The sequence below is a fragment of the Dryobates pubescens genome, chromosome 3 (genome assembly GCF_014839835.1).
Source record: "Dryobates pubescens isolate bDryPub1 chromosome 3, bDryPub1.pri, whole genome shotgun sequence".
Lineage (NCBI taxonomy): Eukaryota > Metazoa > Chordata > Aves > Piciformes > Picidae > Dryobates > Dryobates pubescens.
The window spans coordinates 7,727,485-7,749,392 of record NC_071614.1 but is presented as its reverse complement, the minus strand read 5'-3'; the positions used below and the strand labels follow the sequence as shown (position 1 = coordinate 7,749,392).

The 21,908-nt window shown below is 43.7% G+C and overlaps 1 protein-coding gene across 2 annotated transcripts in view; it reads right to left on the bottom strand.

Annotated features, from left to right (window-relative positions):
• Positions 1-6,588: 6,588 nt before the first annotated feature.
• NOL4 (nucleolar protein 4) overlaps positions 6,589-21,908 on the bottom strand; it is a 174,918-nt gene continuing 159,598 nt past the window's right edge. For both annotated transcript variants that reach the window (XM_054179636.1, XM_054179635.1), the window contains 3 exons: positions 17,377-17,557; positions 13,217-13,297; positions 6,589-7,551 (listed from right to left, as the gene is read on the bottom strand). In XM_054179636.1, coding sequence (XP_054035611.1) covers positions 7,358-7,551; positions 13,217-13,297; positions 17,377-17,557 — 456 coding nt within the window. In that variant the 3' untranslated portion in view covers positions 6,589-7,357. The remainder of the gene's footprint in view (positions 7,552-13,216; positions 13,298-17,376; positions 17,558-21,908) is intronic.

Genomic DNA, 21,908 nt, shown 5'->3' with positions numbered 1-21,908 from the left:
AAATGCAAGGTCCTGCACCTGGGTCAGGGCAATCCCCTACATCAGTGCAGACTGGGGATGAATGGATTGAGAGTGAAGAAGGATGGTGGATGAAAAAATTGTGCCTTGCAGCCCAGGTCAACTATCCTGGGCTGCATCGGTGGCCAGCAGGTTGATGGTGAGGATTCTGTTGCTCTACTCTGCTCTGGTAAGACCTCACCTGGAGCAACGTGTCCAGCTCTAGGGTCCTCGGCACAGGAAAGATGCAGACGTGTTGGAGAGGGTCCAGAGGAGAGCCACAAAAATGATCAGTGGTCTGGAATTGCTTCTCCTGTGAAGAAAGGCTGAGTGTTGGGGTTGTTCAGCCTGGAGAAAAGTAAGCTTTGAGGAGACTTCAATGCAGCCTTTCCATATATAAGAAAGATACAGAGGACTGTAGCAAGAGAACAAGGAGCAATGGTTTTAAACTAAAAGCATGTGAATTCAGATAGGATAAGAGGAATAAGCTTTTACAGTGCAGTTGGTGAGACACTGGAACAGATTACCACAAGAAGCAGTAGATGACCTCTCCCTAGAAGTATTTGAACACTTCTAGGTCAGGTTGGATGGAGCTTTGAGCAACCTGCTCTAGTGAAAGATGTCCCTTCTTACAGGAGAAGGGCTGGACCAGATGATCTTTAAAAGCCCCTTCCAATTCAAAATATCCTATGATTCCACCAAGAGCTCCCTGGTTTTGTGTTTAAACCACCAAAATTTAATCAAGAACCATCTGGTAGTATTTCAATTGAGCGTGATTTCGAGCCCTTCATCAGCAATATTTGTAAAGCAGCAATAACAAAGAACTTGGCAGGGAGGCTAGACAGGGTGTGTTGCCTTCTTTGACACCCTAGTTCAAAGAAGTCCACAGCAGAGGAAATCTGGACTCCATACACTGTAAACAAACACTGTTAATTTTGGTTTAGAGGAGCAATTGTATGATTTTCTACTTTAGGAATGAGACTATTACAATGTTCCAAATGTGGACCTCAACTGCCTGCTGGATATTAAAGCTGCAACTCTCTCTTTTCTTTTTTTTTTTTTCCTTTCTATTTTAATGTTTGCAATGAAAATGAAAAGTAAAAAAAAAAAATAAAATTAGAAAAAATAGATTACCAATGTTAACTTGTACCTCTAATTATTAGAGAGCAGATCTGCAAGTGAAGCATGCCTGGCAGCTTTTGATTTTCCCATATCAAGGGCAGCAAATGAACACGGACAAGGCTGCCTGCTGGCTAGGGCAGCAAGAGCTTTGCTCAGCTAGAAGCTATTCCTCCACACAGCGAATCCTTCCCACCCTGCCACAGACTATGAGAGGAAATAAATAGGTCAAGCTCAGGGTGCTAGAGAATTCTGAGTTTGCAGCCACAAACAGAATTAATTTTAAGCACTTAAACAGAGACTTGCTTGAGACATTAGTAATATATAGCACAGAATAGAATTGACCAGGTTGGATAAGACCTTTGAGATCATCGAGTCCAACCTATCACCCAACACCGTCTAATCAACTAAACCATGGCACCAGGCACCCCATCCAGCCTCTTCCCAAACACCTCCAGTGATGGTGACTCCACCACCTCCCTGGGCAGCACATTCCAATGGCCAATCTATAGAACTTCTTCCTAACCTCCAGCCTAAACCTCCCCTGGCACAGCTTGAGACTGTGTCCTCTTGTTCTGGTGCTGGTTGCCTGGGAGAAGAGACCAACCCCCACCTGGCTACAACCTCCCTTCAGGTAGTTGTAGACAGTAATAAGGTCTGCCCTGAGCTTCCTCTTCTCCAGGCTAAGCAACCCCAACTCCCTCAGCCTCTCCTCACAGGGCTGTGCTCCAAACCCCTCCCCAGCTTTGTTACCCTTCTCTGGACACCTTCCAGCAACTCAATATCTTTCCTAAACTGAGTGGCCCAGAACTGGACACAATACTCAAGGTGTAATAATACTCATCCTTTCTGTCTTTCCAGCTTATAACAGGAGCTTTTCCTGCTCTGAGTGTTTCACTGTGGTGTGACTGGGTGTAAAAAACCCCAGCCAGCACCAGGACCTGTTCAGCAACCCAACAGTAACTGAAGAGCAGACTTGCAAGGAAAAGGGAAACATGATCTGGTTTAAGTTTCAAGGGGAGCATCAGGGAAAGCTTAATGGAATTTTCTAGAAAAACTTCAGAATTCAGCAGCACTGCTGCTTTTTAGTTAGCTGCTGTGATCTGCTCCAATGCTGAGTCAGCTCAGGGTTTTCCCCTCCACTCTCAGGGAAAACAAGGACAATCCTATCTATCTGCAGCGGGGAGACTGCATCCTTCTCTCACCTCTCCTCACACCCTAATTGTATAGTTGGCTTACCACAGGAAGGTCTACTTACAAAATATCTGATGCACACACAGTCACAACAATTAGACCTCATTCCCTTGGTGTTTCCACACATTATTAGAAAAGGGAACAAAAAAAAACCCTCGTTGCATACAATATCTTTTAACACACTGGGAGAAATTAACTGAATTAGGTGGCAGAAGAGAAAGTTTCTATTCATAAAGCAGCTATTAATTTTACAGCCTTTCCAGCTCCTTTGTGCTCCTCTTTTCAGTGGTGAAAAGATTTAAGTAGGTTATTTGGGTTAGTGTGAAAAAACCCTCCACCCTCCTCCCCAGCGTTTGATCCAGTTCTGAGACAACTTAGCAGAAGAAGAGAATCCAAGTTTTGGACTTCACCTACTGCACTTGGCACACTTGGAGTGTGCTTTGCTGGGGCAGGACATTGGGAAGCAGTCAGCAGCCCCAGGTTGCATGGCCTGAAGCATTTGCCTTTCATGCCTGCTATTCTTCTTTTTAACAACAAATCATACCATATGATGCTATTCTTGGCAATAAAATGGGGGATTTGGGTGGGGTGAGTCATAGGGTGGGGATTTATCTGCCAGCCAGGGACAACTTACCACAGCCTCAAACTGCTGTAGGGTAGGCCACAGACATGCATGCGGAGAGCGCTGCTGTAAGCTTGCTCTGCACCTCTGGTCTGCCGTATCTGCTTGTGGTGGTGCACGGTCACACTGCTACATTTTTATCTGCTTTATTTTCATCACAGACAGAATCCAAGACTGTGTACAACTGGTCTTGTCCAGTACAGCCATCTTATATTCTGATATAGTTGTTCCAGTAGCCATCTGTGTGGCATTGCTTGATTTCTGCCATTATTTCCCAGTTGTGGTTCATGTGCTGGTAACAGCTTTTCAACAGTGGTTGGAGCCAGGGCTAGATCCTGACTCCAGGATCTACAGAGATCAGCTTTTCTTTATATAGAAAAACATATGCCTTCCTTATGAACGCCTCACAAGCCACTCAAAGCCAAATTCAGAGAAGTTTTTTGGGAGAAAAAAAAATATTGACATTTTTTACCACAGTGCTAGGAACTTGAAATGGATGAAATGATTCCTTGTTTCAGTGGAGTCTGCCAGCAAGACTTACCTCCATTTACACTGCATTGAGCTTGGACACAGGTCACTAGAGCAAGAATGTCCAAACTCCTCAGTGTGTTTCCCATTCAGTTTTATAGCTATGGTCATGTACAGGTTCATCTGTTTTCCTTCATTCAGAAGATTCATTCTCCATAGAGGATGGGCAGCTTTTGAACTGTCAAATGCTCGCTTACCTATGTGTTGTCTTCCTGTAGCTTTTGATACTCATCATGGTTGCTGTGGCGGTGTTCTTCAATGACTGGCAGCAAGGTGACAATCTGGATAAAGTCATCTGCCTCCAGATCTCTTTGCATGCATTCTGAATCCAGTTTCCCAGCTGACATCAAAAGCAGTAAACAAACTCAATTAGTTGCTAAGCTGGTTGGATATTTCACTCCCACAACCTGCAATTGTTACCCATAGTTTCTTGCCCTAATTAATGAAAATTACCCTGGAAGTGAGGAAGAATGAATAAATGTCTTGTATTCCCAGTGTGAATGAAAGCCTAGAGACTCAGCCCACTAACACCATGGCCAAGTTTGGTACCTAACTCTGGATGGGAACTTACATGACATTCTCCAACTATCCCTCCATTTACAGCAACCCTCTGAAGAACAAAGGTCTTCTAGGAAACCCCAGGATAGCTGGGAAGCCATGAGGCTTACTCAGGGAAGACCATCACCTGCCAGTCTGTACTGATGAGGTACTGTAGTGAGACACCCATCAACTCAAAGTACAAGATTAATAAAGATACTGGATGTAAGGATAATGCTTTTCTGAAGGCAGCCTTAAGCAGACACACTCAGTGGACATTACCATGCTGGAAAGGACTGGTCTTACCCTAACAGCAGTGTCTGGGGTGATCAGGCATTGATTACAGAAGACGTGGATAAGAGAAAGAAACAACTCTGAAGTTATTTCTGGATACATGACAGTCTACAGATGGCGACCCCCAACTTTCCTACTTCTCCTTCAAGAGAAGGAGGCAGAGAGGAAAGAGGAGCTAGAGGGTAGAACACTCAAGTAGGTCTCTTACCTTCTCATCCTCTATTCTCTTGTCTTCACCTGGATTTAGCATGACAGCTTGAAAAGCCATGAAGCTGCCCAGCTGAGAAGCCTTCCTGGCTTGCAAACAGGCTCCTAGACAAACTGCTGGTTGCTGCTTAGCTGGCAGTTTGGGGCAGAAAAAAAGACTAAGGAAACTTTGAAACCTAGGCATAGATCTCATTCCCCTATGGAAGATGCATGCTAGAGCTTTTCCTTGGCTGAGTCCAAGATAGTGACGTGGCACAAGGTATGTGCTTCCTCTCCTCCTAACATGAGAGACAGAAGAAGCTGTAGATACTTGAAAGTGTAAGAGAAGAAAAAGGTACTTGGCTCCCAACAGGCTTTTGAATGCCTGGTGAGACAAAAGCTGAGGCAACCACACATCTACAGCAGAGACAAGCTACAGGCTTTCACAAACATGGTGAGAAGGTGTTCAAAACAAATGCATCTCTCAAGTGATGGGTAGCAACAAGCAAGAACCTCCAACAATCCTCTCACATCCAGGAATAAGTGCCTGTAAAAAGACATCCAATGGATTTTTAAGAATTAAGGTAGAGTGGCAAAATGGTGTTGGCTCCAGCCAACTTCATAAAATGCCAGTGACTTGGATCTTGTGATTTATGGACCACTCACTTCTGTTCTTATTGAGGACATTCTTCATGAACACCACAAAGCTCCAGCTAGATCAGCCTGCTGCATTTACTCAACACCGCTGAGGAATGAGGTCCGAGTGTCTGCATGAACTGGACTGAAACAGCCCCCCCCTTTTTTTTTTCTCCTGCTTAAAAGACAGTATTTCTAGCTTTCAATGCTCTGTCCAGTTAAAGTTGATAATGTGTCACAATCATGTTATTTAAACACAGAAATCTGTTTATTTACCCAAACAAAACAGAGGAAATGATTCCAGCCCTCAGGTTTTGAATTCTCATTTAAATATGTGAACATCAGTCCACAACTTAGAGATGTTTGTGTATCTATGTACCTCCAAAATACTCATATTTCATAGGCTTTTTCACATTAATATTCACCAACAGTATCACAAAAGTTCTTTTTTTTTTTCCTTTTTTTTTTTTTTCTTCTTTTACATAACTGTAAGCAACAGTAATTCTAGAAACACTAGAGAGAGAGAGAAAAAAAAAAGCATAGCAATGTCCACAGTTACAAGAAAAAGTGCACATTACTTGGTCACAATCACAGTCATTACTTGGAAAACTATATGTAACAAGTAGATATAAAATAGCACTGATGCCTTCAACTCATCATCAAAAACGGAATTACAGAAAAGTTTTGTACATGAAATAAGGCAAATTTAGGAATGCACAAGAACCTTGTTATTCAACAAAAGCTAAACAAGGGAACAGAGAGTACAAGGAAGCAGGAACTAAAGTACTCCTTTCTAGATAGTTAAAAATAAGCCTGCCGTAGTGCACAAAGAAAACACCATTAATGGGTAATCAAGAGAGAAAATAAGAAATAGAGGGGTTGGGAGGAGTGGGGAAGGGGAGAGAAGAGTTTCATCATAGTTGCAGCTGCATCCATTTACAGTTTTGTACAGGTTTTAGCTAGGCCCGGGAATTATACAAACCGCGCCGGAAGTGTCAGCGACCTTCCTCGGTAAGAATTTTGCTTAAATTAAGGAACAAAAGAGATTTAAAAAAAAAAAAAAAAAGAAAGTAATAAATACACACAAGAGTGCAAATTTTCAGATTGTCACTTGCAACCTCTTAACATTCATCAGCTACATCCAATCACAGCTAAGGGGGGACTCGTACGGGACAGCAGCAGTGATCATGGAGTTAAGATGAGCTCACCGTAAGAAATCAGTTTACCCTTTTTTGTTTTGGGGGTTTGTGTTTTGCCTTTTTTTCCCTCAATGATATGTCTTTAAAAACAACAACAAAAAAAACCCCAAAAAAACCCCAACACCTCAACTCTTTATTACTTGCTAATAAAGCTGCAATATCTTACAGAATGGAGTTGAGAATGGTATGAATGCAGGAAATGCATGCTTCCTTTGGAAGGTATTCCATAGATGACAATTTACAGTACACCTGGGAGGGGGATGGGGGGAGGGGGAAGAATTATCCAGCATCAAGAGTTACTCGTTGTAGAAAGAATATGAAGTTGGGGAGAAGGGTACAGTCAGGGGTTCAAGAGAGGAAGTTGGGAGGGAGGGGGACTTAAAATAGCTCCTCAAAACATTTTCAGGACCAGTGAAAAAGTTTACGAAAGTAAAAATGAAAAAATCTTGAATGAAAACAAAAAAATTTCTTTCATCTTGTTTTTTTTTTCCTTTTTTCTTATAAAAATTACATTTGTTTAAAATACAAGATCCTTTGAATTGCAATCGTGCCCTGCAGCAACAGGACATTTGGCAACCTCTTGCCATATACTGCAGCTTTAAGTCCAATGAGTCAGTATCACATTCCACTAATATTGCACTTGGATCTTGAACCTTTTTTGTTTGTTTGCCTTTTTGTTTGTTTGTTTTTCCTTTCTTTTGTTTGGTTGGTTTGGTTTGGTTTTGTTTTTAAACCATCACAGCATCTTCTGTTTGCTCCACTTGTTAGAAGGAGTTAATTCCTAGCCACTGTTTCGATATTTATGCTGACACACTAAAACAAAAGCAATAGGCTGGACACAGGAAAGTACCTTGGAAATACCAGAGGTCGAAGTTCACTTTGAAGCACCTTAACACATCACTTTATGGATCAAGAACAGTGTGGCATTATGGTAATTAACTCCCCTAAAAGACTGTGCAGTAACTGAAGTGTGTGCTCTGGGAAATCAAAATGTCATTAGTGGAAACTCTGAGATAAGCCCAGGCCGGTGTGAAGGTCGGGTGACTCAGTTCTGCTGCAGAATAAGGTTTTCCAGTTCATCTGCAGAGCGCAATAAAAACGCAGCTGATTCTCGGTACCCTGCCACGAGCTGCCTCACTGCGTTTATTTCAGTGGGACTCAGCTGGGGTCTAGAGCTGGAACTACTGGAGGATCCAGAGCTGGTTGCTAACTGCCTCTTCATACTGAGATCTGTTGGACCTGCAGATGACAAAGGGAAAGAAAAGAAGCTTCAGACACGCTATCAGAGACTCTTCAAGGGCTTGTAGCTACTAATGTGGAGTAGCAAAGTCTGCTCACAGCTGAGTGCCACTGAGAAGCAGCAGAAACAAGCAAGAACTGTTCAGTTACCAGTTGCCTTGACAGGAACCACAGCAACTTATATTTATATACGCCAGACACCCTTGAAGTTCTGTTTACGTAACAGGAGAGGTAAGCCTGCTGCCAGCAGAAAATTACCCTCTGGGAGGTATCCCCACAGTGTAAGCCACTTGCACCCCAACTCTGCCCTGGGATCTGACGCTGGTGAGAAGACAGAAGGTTCATCTCCTGTGCCTCCCCCAGCCCCAGCTGCCATCACAGCAATCTGCACACTTGCAGTTTTTCTCACAGAAGATCAAACGTATGTTCCCCAGATAGCGATTTCCATGAGTCGTGCGGCAGTCGGCACGCACCCAGACTGTGAATCCCTTACAGACACAGGGAAACGGCCACGTGCTTGGATGGCCCTGACACCAGGTGATCACTCACAGGAAGAGCTGGTTGGGAATGCCATTAGGCTGGTGACAACCTTGCTGCCACAGCGAGGAGCACACCATCATGTGAGAGAGCTGCATGCAGCTGGCAAGGCATCGCAAGGTGCTGTAAAGCCTGAATGAGAGAGTCTGCAGCAATCACCACGTTGCACGGGCAGCTTGCACCAACAGGCTTAGCACTCCTCATCAAAGGATATTTGTAATCCCATGTACACTGTGTGCAGCAGACAGCACTCCTGAGGGCAGGCTGCAGGTCACCACCCTCAGCACAGCCAGCAGGCCATCGTGGCATTTGGCTTTAGAATAGAATAGAATAAACCAGGTTGGAAGAGACCTTCGAGATCATTGCGTCCAACCCATCATTCAACACCACCTAATCAACTAAACCATGCAACCAAGCACCCCATCAAGTCTCCTCCCAAACACCTCCAATGATGGTGACTCCATCACCTCCCTGGGCAGCACATTCCAATGGGCAATCACTCTCTCTCTGTAAAATTTCTTCCTAACCTCCAGCCTAAACCTCCCCTGGTGCAGCTTGAGACTGTGTCCTCTTGTTCTGGTGCTGGTTGCCTGGGAGAAGAGACCAACCTCTGCCTGTCTACATCCTCCCTTCAGGTAGTTGTAGACAGCAATATGGTCTCCCCTGAGCCTCCTCCTCTCCAGGCTAAGCAACCCCAGCTCCCTCAGTCTCTCCTCATATGGCTTGTGTTCCAAACTCCTCACTAACTTTGTTGCCCTTCTCTGGACATGGTCCAGCAAGTCAACATCTTTCCTAAACTGAGGGGCCCAGAACTGGACACAGGACTCAAGGTGTGGCCTAACCAGTGCAGTGTACAGGGGCAGAATGACCTCCCTGCTCCTGCTGGCCGTGTTGTTCCTAATACAGCCCAGGATGCCATTGGTCCTCCTGCCTGCCTGGGCACACTGCAGGCTCATGTTCAGCCTACTATCAACCAGTACCCCCAGGTCCCTCTCTGTCTGGCCACTCTCCAGCCACTCTGACCCCAGCCTGTAGCACTGCCTGGGTTTGCTGTGGCCAATGTGCAGAACCCAAAACTTGGATGTGTTAAATCTCATACTGCTGGATTCTGCCCACCTGTCCAGCCCGTCCAGGTCCCTCTGCAAAGCCCCTCTACCCTCCAGCAGATCAACACCTGCCCCCAGCTTGGTGTTGTCTGCAAATTTACTGATGATAGACTCAATGCATTTCCCTGATTATCTGACCACAGTTAATAATCAGCTCAGATGTGTGGTGCTCTGACGAGAGGTTTGCCTTTGCCACTTAATATGGATTTTTTTTTCCTCCTTGGAGTGTAAATGTGGACAGGTGGAGCTGGACTGACAAATATCCCTATCATGCAGTTTATTAAGTGGAAATCTGGAGAAATAACTGCTCATTCATTTTGACAGTGTAGCAAATCTATACTTCTGGCAGGCAGAAGATCAGACCAGCCTGATCTTAATCTTAACGCTCTCCTGGAAATTGAGATCATGTTATCCAAAGCAATGCATCTTGCTTTCCTATGAGAAAAATGCCACTGTCCAATTTCATCTAGACAATATATGTCAATGCCAAGACTTTCTCAGCACTGGCTCACTGGAAGGGACTTGCTGCCTGAAAAGAATAATTTTAAAGTTTAGCATACTCAGCTATAGAAGAGAGAGCACAGCTCCTGCTCAAAGAGGTTCTCCTAAAGAATCCCATCAGAATCATGAGATTCAAAGCCAACCTACAACCTTATACACTAGTTGAAAGAGATGCAATGGAGCTGACATTCTGGCCATAAACCTTACTTCTTCTTTGTGTTTATGCAGAGATATGGCTGAGCCCACAAAAAAAAAGTGGAGATTGCCATTTTCCCACACTGACTGAAATGAATGAAAAGTCTACTCTTGAGTGAATGAAAGCAGAGCTGGGACTAAGAAAGTAAACTACTCAAACAGAAAGAGTCCTGTTAGCTCTTATTTCCTACCACACAACTACTACACAAGCACTTAGCCTTGCAATTGTATTATCCAATTTTACACCAGCAAAAATGAGCTGACTTCTAAATGACTTCCAGTGTACAAAGGATAAATAAAAGGACAATTAACTCAGTGAATTTGTTTTAGTGTGACCACAGTGTGCTGCAGGGAAATGATCACAGTGCAAAGGAGCTCAAAGGATATTTCTAAGCAAAATCTTAACCCAGCACAGAGAAGAAGGGTACACAAATCATAAAGCAAATTGGACTGAATGGTTGTAAGAACCACTAAAGACTTCTGTATTTATTGAGGGGGTAGGGGAAAAGCTACCACTGACATATTGAGGGCATCATGCTCCATATGAACCTACTTTAACTTTTATGTTCTTTCCTTGACTCTCATTTGTGTCACAGCCAAAACCACACACACTATATATGGCAGAGCAGAGCTTCTGTGGCAGAGCATTTCTTTTCCTGAAACAAAACTGAAGAGCCTTACTTTAAATAGAACCATTTCCTAATGTAGTTAATGGTACTTACTAAGCTGCCATTCGTCATAGGAACACAGAAGCATATCCTTATACAGAGGGACATGTGAGTATTTTCACAATGAGCTTTGCAGTGTCAGCTTCCCCAAGGTGATACTGCACATTTTAGCATATTGCTTCCTACCCTGGAGTGCTTGAGGACAACTAGAAATCCTGATTGCAAACATTATCAGGTTCTGCAATGTCTCTGTGTGCAAGCAAAGGTTAAGCACATATTGCAGAGATGTAGGCAGGGTATTTATTTTCATGTACTTCTTTCTCTTAGTGCATACTCTTATAAATCACAGTTGCCACTTCCCATGTTTTCATAACAGCACATCTTTCTCTTAAGCAGTGGGTTAAACAAAAAGCTGAGACAGAGCCTTTCTTTCATACCCTTTCAGAAGACTGGAGTATTGTTCCTCTGCTCCTTGCCAAAACCACCCGACTGACACTTTAACACAGGAGTATTTTCAATTTACCACCTCAGTCCAGTTACACAAACCTAATTTCCCCTGTGAGGTGAAATTGTTCTTGTTGGAGCCACACCAAGCCGAATATGAGAACTCTGAAGCCCACTCCTCATGTGCTAGACAACCATTTATCAAATTAACTGCCAGGAATATCTGCCATGAAACACACTGCGGGACAAATGGCTTTCTATAAATTGCAAGACTTAAGTGGAACCAGTTATTGCCTCATGTACTACTCATTAGCAAGATGATTTATATCAAATTCCAAAATATGGGTCAGATGTAGATGTGCTGTTACTGATTGCTTAGACACTCACCAACTGTCTCAGCCAAAATCCCTTAAGAATTGTATAGTGTCACTGGGTAGCTACCAATCTCATAATTAACAACTACTGAAAGAATAATAAATGTGTCAGTGACTCTCAACACAGTTATCACGATTGCAGCTCAGAAGTCAGAGTAACAAAAGTAAGTTTAGAAAGCTCTGCGTGCCTCAGCACCTATGCTTCTGCACTTTAATTAACAGTTAAGCAACATTTTTCCCCAGCAAAGATATAAAAACCAGAGGCACTTATTTATAGAAAACCACATTTGCCCATGCTTTGAAACCCCTCTTGTGATCTTTTCTGTTGCATCTATTCTCTCCTTTTTTTTTTTCCCCCAGGAGTGGCTTTAGATGTACTGGGTTCTCATCTAGTGCAGTGAAACTAACTAGAAACAACTATCAAAGTATGCTGCCTTTTCTTCCCCCCAACCAGATGTATTTATTATTGCAAGAATGTGCCATTGTGATACTATGCATCTGTCAATGTTTCTTTTCCTCCTGCCTTCAAACACAGAGCAGATGTGCCTAAAACCGTTGTTTCAAGTGCCAGGAGATCTCAGATCAAGAAAACAGGGCCTAATGAATTGGACTTTTAAGCTTCTTTTTCCATTCTACACCTTTTCCTCTAGAAAACAGACCTCCAGCTAGTTTAGATAGCAGGGGGAAAAGAAGAATAAAACCTGTGTTGCCTGAGGAAAGAGATGTGAAGACACAGAAATGCCTACAGCACTGAACGTGCAACAACCAGCAAACACACTGGTTTGTAATGAAATGACTACATGAGGTTTCCCAGGAATGTTTCCTATTTACCCCAGGAGATTAATTTTGTGCTATATATCCCTGTCTTGCCTTGATGGCCCTCTCCTGAGCTTTGTGCAAAGGTAGGTAAGTAGGGTCCTGCTCATCGATGTAACGGGCAGGATTCTACTATATCCACAGACATTCCATCTGCATTCCTATGGTGGGAGCAGACACTTACCTGCATATGCCTGGCAGCTGATCATTTGAAGGGAAGCAGGAAAGGGGAAGAGCAATGTAGGGATGATCTTAGCACAGACTTCAGCCAGCATTGCCAAATGACAAAGTCCCACCTTTCCCACAACATAGGTGAAAACACTTAACTCCTCTCAACCCCACTTTTGGCCTTTTTCAAATGGGACTAAACACACTCTTCCCAGGTTCCTAACTCTGCCGCTCTTGGGCCTGTTCATGCCTCAGGCTCCTGCTGTGTTAGAGACAAGCTTGCTTTGTCTTTCCTCCATCTCCACTTTGGTGTCATCAGGGCAGCACTGAGAACACAGAAGACGGTGCAAGAGCAGAGGCATAAAGAAGAGCCAAAGAGGGCAATCACAGCAAAAGGTCCCATTCATCCTCTGCACCATGGCCAGTCATGCTGTGGATAACCCAGTTTGCACACTAAGAATTAGCTACTTACTGAATGTTCTCAACTGGACTACTTTTTTTTTCCCCCTAGTTAATTGCCAAGAAGCCTCTACTGAGTATGCAGATTCCAAGTTCACCAGATTTGAGGGCATGGAAATGAGGCACATTTCATACCAGAAGGATCAGGAGGCAGAGGACCAGGAAGGTTGATTTGCACATTGTAAGAGGCCTGGCTACATCAGGGGATGTCTGGGAGAGAGCAGGGAGAAGTGATTGGTGTGGTGGGAGTCAACCAGTTACTGGCCAGACCATGGGGCCACTGATTTCAGTCTGAAGGCTTGCCCATGGGTGAGAAGGCTGAAAGAGAAGTCTGCCAGGGTTGAAGGTTTGCTTGTGGTGTGATGTGACAGGATTCAGATTCAGCAGAAGGACTCACCTGAGCTGGAAGGGGACTGGACGTTTGTGGTGCCTGGTATGCAGTGCTGAGTTGAGGCTGTGGTGGAGGTAGGCTGCAGATCTGTATAGAGAGATGGAGACACAACAACTGCTTTGTCTTACCACGACACAAGGGCATGTCCTGCATGGCAAGTCTGCCATTGAGTCTGAAACAATCTTTTTACACACACAAAGGGAAATGACTGACATTTCAGCCTAGAAAACCAGGCAGTAATGCAGAAAAAATGGCAGCAGAAATGTACTGCACACCTCTTAGGGAAAATGGTCTCCAGGAAACGAAGTGGCTGAGAACAAGGCTCCAACAAGCTGCCCTGGCTTCATAGAGTGCTGACAGCTATTGGGAAAGAGCCGACAGTGACCCACTAGGCAGAAACACACTGGGAGATGGGGTGATCCTACCCTGTCAGGGGAGGCTCAGGCAGCACACAGGATCTTCAATAGGTTCTGGCAATAGCAAGATATTTTATTTGCAACACAGCAGCCTGTGTCTTGTCCTCACCCTCCTGCCTTCAGGCTGGGCATCCGTCCAAGCTCGGTCCAGATATGATGGAGCAGAGCCAGCTGGAGCCCTCGTGGCTGGTGAGGAGCTGGCAAGCACCCAGTGGGCTACCCCACCTTGAAGATTCTCTGTTCTGTTCTGTAGCAGGAACTGCATTAGCCTTAAGAAACAGCCATGAAAATCCACCCTTCTCAGAAGGCAACTCTTCATTAACATCAAGGACAACATGCCCAAAGGCTTGTCTTCAGCTCCTGTACAGGCTGATCAAGGCTCTGTCAACCCCTAGATTGTTTGTGATGGGGTGAAGTTTTCCAGCCTAGCTGGGCTGGCCTAAAGGGTTTAAAAGCAGGGGGAAAAGAAACCTTGGTACTGTCAGCCCAAGCTCACAACATAGGATGGGTCACTGCACAAGCTGTCGCATTTTGCTTGCTCATATCAAGCAGTTGCATGAAGACTCACCTTGCCCCATACAGTTGTACAAGGAGCTAATTATGGATCAACAATTAGCCATGGGGAAGGAAAGGTTGAGAAGGGAAGCACTGCAACAGCAGGCACAGAGAGGTCCCTGAGTCAGAGCCACCAAACAGTTGGGCAAGCAGACAGCTAAGTCTGTAAGATGGGATCAGAGTAGGCATGAACTTTATAGGGGAGAACTAACAAAATTAAATGAGTCCCAGTGTACAAAATTCACACATCAGTTGGACTACTGGCCAGGTGAGCTAATTGGACACAGTCATTATATTATTATGGGGGAAGGTCCATAAATAGGTATTCAAGCAGTGAGTTTTAGATGGCTTTAAATGCAACTTCTCCTTCCCTCTGTTTTAGCAGATACACAAAGCCAGGCCATGTTTGTTTACACACACATCCTGACTCAGGTGTATATTTGTTTTTACACTAGGAGAACATTTGTAAACGTGACAAGAACATTTGCTGGGTTACTAAATTGAAAAGAAAATACATTCCTAAATTACTTCTTAGGCCCTAAACACAATTTGCAAGCAAATACCCTGTTCTGCAGATAGAGAACTCATTAACCATCATAACAGTCCTGCATATGTTTGGAAGGAGGGTCCTTAGAACAAGGATTGCAAACTGCTATCCTGTGGCATCCATCAGGAGGTCAATGGTTACCCCTCTTAACTGCAATATCCACTCCTATTAATCTGAGAGTGGAAAGGCAAATATCCATGGACATATCAGAGGGGACTGACAGATCCCAAAGAACTGACCTCCGAGTTCTCCCATTTCTCCTTAAGAGAAACCAGCTAATGGGGTCAGAGCACTTTGCCCTTAATAGCCAAGAGATAATTAGGTTGGCTACTGACTGCTTCCATGTCAGGGAAACTAAGAAATTGATGGAGTTGCCTTTCCACAACTTTCCTAATGATCTTCCTGAAATGGCAGGTGGGTCACACACCAGGAGCTGGATAGACTGTTAGCAGCAGCAACTGGTTTCCAAGAGCTGGCAAGCAGGTTTTCAGTTTGTGGAACATATATGCTCTGGATACTGTAGGATCCCTGAGGAGAAGATGGACACCTCTGCACAACACTCCAACTATCAACAACCATCTGGGAGAGGTGCCATGGTTTAGCAATCTTCCAAAGCAATGGGACATGCAGACAAATGTTTTCAGTGCAAGAAGGGGAAGACATGAAAGAAGCAATGCTTGAGCATATGGCAATATGCAGACTGCAAACATCCACTGGTCCCTTCACCCCAGCGATGCCCCACAGGGAAATACACTGCACAGCTCCCTGGCTGTATTAGTTGGGCAATGTCTGGCAGCTCCTGAATAACCATTAGAATAGAATAGAGAATAGAGACTAGAATTAACCAGGTTGGAAAAGACCTTTGAGATCATCAAGTCCAACCTATCACCCAATACCATCTAATCAACTAAACCATGGCACCGTTGTCCTGCAAAACACATCTTCAGCTTTAATTGGGGAAAAAAATTGAGTCCTCTACATGAAAATTACCCAAAATTGTTGCTTCTAATCACTAATTTATGATGGTGAATTTGTGCCTTCTTTTTAATAATTGAATTGACATAGAATACTCTGCCTAAATCCCATAATTCACTGGGAAAAAACCATGGAATTATGGAAATGTATCCTATTACAAGAGGTTCCAAGAGAAGAACATGTACACAAACCAGTTGTGATTCCTCACAGTTTAAGATTATGTAAACCAGGAGAATTCTGATGGTTTCTGCTGACAAATAACACATGGGGAGTTTAATCCTACTCTTAGTTGGGTGAAAGAGCAAATGGAGGAGTTTAATCCTCTGCTTAGTTGGGTGAAAGAGCAAATGCCAACTGTTTTCAGTGGGAACTGGCTTGGATCTTCTCTGGCCACAATGCAAAACACAGTTTTAAAGTTCTTGTGCATTTTCCCAAGAAACCAGATTTCCACGGCCTGTCTTGTGAAAATATTGGATCAGAGATGATATTCACTACCTCAGATGTGTTTTTTTATGCATATGGAAACAATTGTAATCATAATTCACTCTCTTAAGTCAAAAACTTCTGACAACTAAAATATTATCTCTTTTTTTAAGCCCTTTGAAAACTTGATAGAAATCAATCACAGGCCTTTGAGGATTTGGGGAATGAAGAAGCAGACATGACTGAAGGTCACTAGGATGGCACATGCCAGTATCTCCTTGCAGGCTGCAGTCCTGAAAGCCTTTGGAAAACTGCTTAGCACGTTGAATATAGAGGCTGTAGCTCAACAATTGCCACCCTGTGTACCTGAAGCAGCACTCTCCTCAGCCAGAGAGAGATCAGCCAGGACAAAACCCCAGGGATTTCTCCATCCCCAGAAACATCTTTTAAATACTGTTCTTGGAGGCAGGGACCCGTAGGCTTCCACAGTAATCGCTTTTCTTTGACAGACAGTCCCCTTCTTGTCAGAATGGGCAAACCTTTTCCCTTGCTATGAAATCAATATGGGACACTACTTCAGGCAAATACTGCAATTCACTTACATTTGTTTGATACAAACACTTGCTAATGTAAGAAGAAAAGAATGATGTCTAAATAAATGACAGCCAGTGTTGTGTCTTTTTTTTCCAGAGGGGCACACAGCCTCCTGGTGACACATAATTACCTGCATCACTTTTAGTTTATAGATGGATATCCTGATCTCTCATTTAACACTGGGCATGCCAGAGTCTGATCTGCAGTAAAGCATCCAGAAAGACCTTGTGAGAAATCTAGGTCAATTCATTTGTGTTACAAAATATGGAGGTCAGTGGATTCAAACTCCAGCCACAAAGACACTAATGGCCTCATTTTGTGATCAGTATAGGAGAGGACAACAATGACAGGGCAGGTCCTCATAAAGTCATGCAAAGAGACTGAAGATCTAACTTGGCATGTTCTTACTCAGCTTTGTTAGAGACTTCTGATTCAGTCTTGCCCTGTTGTGAATTAGTCCCTTGAAACTGAAAGGAGACTAGCATGCAGTGAGCAAGTATTTTGCTCAGCAGTAGCTGTTTGTGGGTCTGTGTTCCTGCTCATTATCTGATAATAGCCTATGGATATTGGACCCCTTGGACGAGCTTTCTGTACAGCAGGAGGAAATGTACACAAGAGCACATACACACACAGGTAGATTTTGTAAGGAAACTCACCACTGCTAGAACCATCATTGAGATTTAGCAGCCCACCTCCGAGCCCTCTGTAACTATGGTAACTGTAGGTCCCATTGCCATTGATGTACAACACCTCCTGCGTGCTGGAAACAGCTGATGTTGAGTAAGTGACCTGGGCTGGCTCCTGTTTGTACTGCTTGTCAGCTGGAGCAGCCTCGTCCTGCAAAAACAAGGGAAGGCTTTGAATTATTGTTGCATTTTCCCTTGCACAGAGGGTCTTTTCTATTCCTCTCAGGAAAGTACAATACATGTTAAACAAGCACAGATGTGTTTCTGCTTGACCAAACATCCGCTGAAAAGAAATAATGGAAATAAAAGTACAGGTTTCCTACACATTGGAGAATATTCATTTATTTGTGCTCCACAAGCCAGCCACACTGTTTTTCAAAGGAGAATATGCATTCTCTCGCCCTGAAGAGCTCACAGCCTCCTATAAAACCCAGCTCTGTCCAGAAATAGCATGACAAAGGCTAGAAAAAGGCCATTTACTCTCTGAGTACAGGAGTGACGCTTGATCCAAAGAATCACATCTGTCTCAGTAAGACAAACTGATGCAGAATGCACCAACTACTTCTTTTGATGTAGCAGCCTCAGAAATGACAGAAGGAACAGATAAATGGAATAAAACAGCACTTCCTCTGTTTTCAGAGGGTTGAGTGTCCATCCACACAAGAGCCAAGTTGTAAGGATACCTCTACAAATGCACGTTGAAAGCATTTGTTACCTGTGTATGAGCAGTGATTGTACACCATGAGTTCCCTTCAATGCTTCCTGCTTGCCTCTTGGATGCTTGCATAATATTGAAGAGGATTTAGCACCAGAGCCCTCCAGTTTTTGCCTGAAGAATACCATCTTTCAGATGAAAGTGTATTTTTCCCCATCTGTGCTTACCATAAGCTTCTGCTTAGTGCACTTCACCTCCACTCATGATCACAGAATGCTCCTGTGGCACCTCTAGTAATCATAGAATTACAGAATCACCGAGGCTGGAAGAGACCTCAAAGATCATCAAGTCCAACCTGTCACCACAGACCTCATGGCTAAACCATAGCACCAAGTGCCACATCCAATCCCCTCTTGAACACCTCCAGGGATGGTGACTCCACCACCTCCCTGGGCAGCCCATTCCCTAATGACACCCCAAAAGCAGTCAGGGAAGAGTTAATGTGGCTGGGAACCCCAGAGACCTGACTGCCAGAATTTCTCATTTAGTCTGCAAAAGTATCTGAACTTTTCCTTTGTTTTTCACCTTGCTCACATTTTTGTGGGCCTGATCTTACTCTCTGGTTTATTTGATGGATATATATTTCTGTGATTCTGAGTAAAATGGCTCTATGGAAGATCAATAGCTTAAAAAATAGAGGGGAGGATGTTTGCAGACTTTCTCAGCATAGTTCATTGGAAAATGATCCATTAGAATTACCTGCCCTTTGTGTAAGACTGTGTCCATTTTATGCCTCTCTCTTCTGCACAGCCCTTTTTATGGTTGCTGAATATACCTTATTAAAAGGTATAGCATTTATATACATAGCGTATATATTATACACAGCATAATAAAACTTATTAAAAATGCTATAAAATATCAGACTTTTTTTTTCGGTGTTTACTTAAAAATAAGAATAGATAGGATAGGATAGGATAGGATAGGATAGGATAGGATAGGATAGGATAGGATAGGATAGGATAGGATAGGATAGGATAGAATAGAATAGAATAGAATAGAATAGAATAGACCAGGTTGGAAGAGACCTTCAAGATCATTGTGTCCAACCCATCATCCAACACTATCTAATCAACTAAACCATGCAACCAAGCACCCCACCAAGTCTCCTCCTAAACACCCCCAATGATGGTGACTCCACCACCTCCCTGGGCAGCACATTCCAAGGGGCAATCACTCTCTATGAAGAATTTCTTCCTAACATCCAGCCTAAACCTCCCCTGGCGCAGCTTGAGACTGTGTCCTCTTGTTCTGGTGCTGGTTGCCTGGGAGAAGAGACCAACCCCCACCTGGCTACAACCTCCCTTCAGGTAGTTGTAGACAGCAAGAAGGTCTGCCCTGAGTCTCCTCTTCTCCAGGCTAAGCAACCCCATCTCCCTCAGTCTCTCTTCATAGGGCTTGTGCTCCAAACCCCTCAACAACTTTGTTGCCCTTTTCTGGACACCTTCCAGCAACTCAACATCTTTCCTAAACTGAGGGATCAAATAGTTCAAAAAGGGCCCAGTCTCTGTGTTGAAGCACAAAGGGTTCTGAAGCAGCTTTCCTGTTTGCATGAGAAGCAGTCTTGAGTTCCATCTCTCAGATACGATGCTACCAGCTTCTCTGAGACGAAGACATCCCAGGCATGCAGATATTTATTGGTGACAGAGACTTGGGCACAACTGAGATGACTCAGGAGAAGGTATATATATTATTAACAGAAATTTTAATATTTAATACAGAACACTGAACCATGAGATAATTAATTCTATAAACAATCAGAATGGGGCCTCTGGGGCACTAATATGAGCTGAGGCAAAGCGTTGTGTTTTTAAGAGAGTTGGCAAACATTTTCTCAAGCAATAATAGATTTAAACGAAAGGCCAAAATTGCAATGTACTTTGGCCAGGAATTCAACTTTAATATCATTTACTTTTTATCTCCAAAGGTCATTGCTGTCACTTTTAAGAGGAAATATATTATCCCCTCAGAGAAAATACTCATAAGCTATACAGTAAATTTCTAGCTTGGCAACAAGGCTTAACTCATTGTCCAAATCCATAACACTCTCAAGGCTGAGATATTCTCTATCCTTATGTCTAAACTAGCTGACACTTCCTGCCATAGATTCACTCAGGACCTTGTTTTATCCTCATGAAGATCAATCAGTAAGGGATGTCCTACACATTTTCTCTAAGACTGGACTGTGTTCCAGGGGTGCAGTGCAAAGGGAACTAACTCCTATAGCTGATAGGAGTTTCTCAGGGCCTGTCTTGCCCTGGCTGTCTGGAGTCCAGAAATATGCTGTCCCTAAATTTATGTGTTCTCCAGAGCTCCCCTAGTTAGTGCACTGAAAACACAGCAGTGGGTTTCCTGCAGGGCTGATGCAATGAGCTCCTAGCAGAGCACAGAAAGCAGAGCCTGGCTGAAGGGCACAGCAAGGGCACTTGGTGCACCCATGCCTTAGAGCACACGGCCAAGACCCAGGTTCTGGCTCCTTGTTGCAATACGTGGTGAAGAGGCAGGAAATTTGGCACGCAAGGTCTTTGCTAGCTGTGGTGACCAGGGGACCTGAACTCAGAGCTGCCATCTCCTAGCAACCAGGCTCAAAGCAAAACCGTGGTGGGAGTTGTAGCTGAAGCTATGCTGCTGTATAGAAAGAAATGCACAATTCATAGGGCTACAGAGATAGCAAACAAAGAGGGAGCATGACTCAGTTCCCTTCCAGAGAAGGGCTGCACTGGGAGGCTTTAAGCCCTGCTCCCTTCCAGGTACCCGCTAACACAAAACTCACAAGCTGCTCTGAGGTTGGGAATCCAAGACGGGGGCTGCACTGCAAAAGGAGGATTTTTGTACCAAACTAATCACAGCCCTGTCCAACACCATGGTGTGCCATGGCCCTGGCTTGAAGTGGAGACAGTGTGTCCTGGTGATGAAGGCTCTCCTTGGAGGGGTGGAAAGGGGCTGAGCCCAGGACTCCTGGTTCTGCATTTAAGCTCTTCTCTGTTGACCGCTATACAAAAGGTGGCTTCCCTAAATATTACATGGTTTTAAAGAGCAGACCAATCACCTGTGCCTAAGTGATGAGGCGGCTGCCATATGTTTCGGGCCTGAAATCTGAGCCTCATCTAATTGCTCAGTGCTTCAAGATGACTAAACACAGAAGCAGGGCAGGAGTTTTGGTGAGCATTTTCTGAGCGGGCTCAGGTGTCAGCCCTGCCAGCAGGATTATAACCCATTAGGCAGGTCCTAGGGGTTAGGTGTTACCTCTTATCTACTCCCCTGGGATTTAAGCATTCTTCAGAAATGTTTTGTATTTCAAAAGGCAAAACTGTGTCCTTTCTCCTTGCAACCACACCAAGGATAAAGAAAGGCTCTCTTATTCTTAGGGAGAGAGAACATCAATAACATATTCAATTCTGTATACCAAGATTTATTCTGCACAGATTCATTTTCTTCTTTCTTTTCATTTTAATTGCCTTTGCTTTAAAACTGGTGCAGAAATTAAACAAGCAGAAAGGAGATTTTGTTTGTTTGTGAACAGTTCGTGCTAGTCATTCAGCACTTGTTTCCCTTTACATTATGTTCACACTGGACAGGCTTAATAATTTACTCAAAATGTTACCTGAAAAATGAAGTTTTAATAATAATCAGCAATAATAAACTATTTATTACTATCTTTGACCTAACCACCTGGAGCACATGCTGCTGTAATTCATGGCAAATTTATAACACTTCTGAAGTATTAACTAACCATTTTTAAGCTATTTATAATTTACCTTTAGTAAGAAGTATGAACAAGATGCAGACA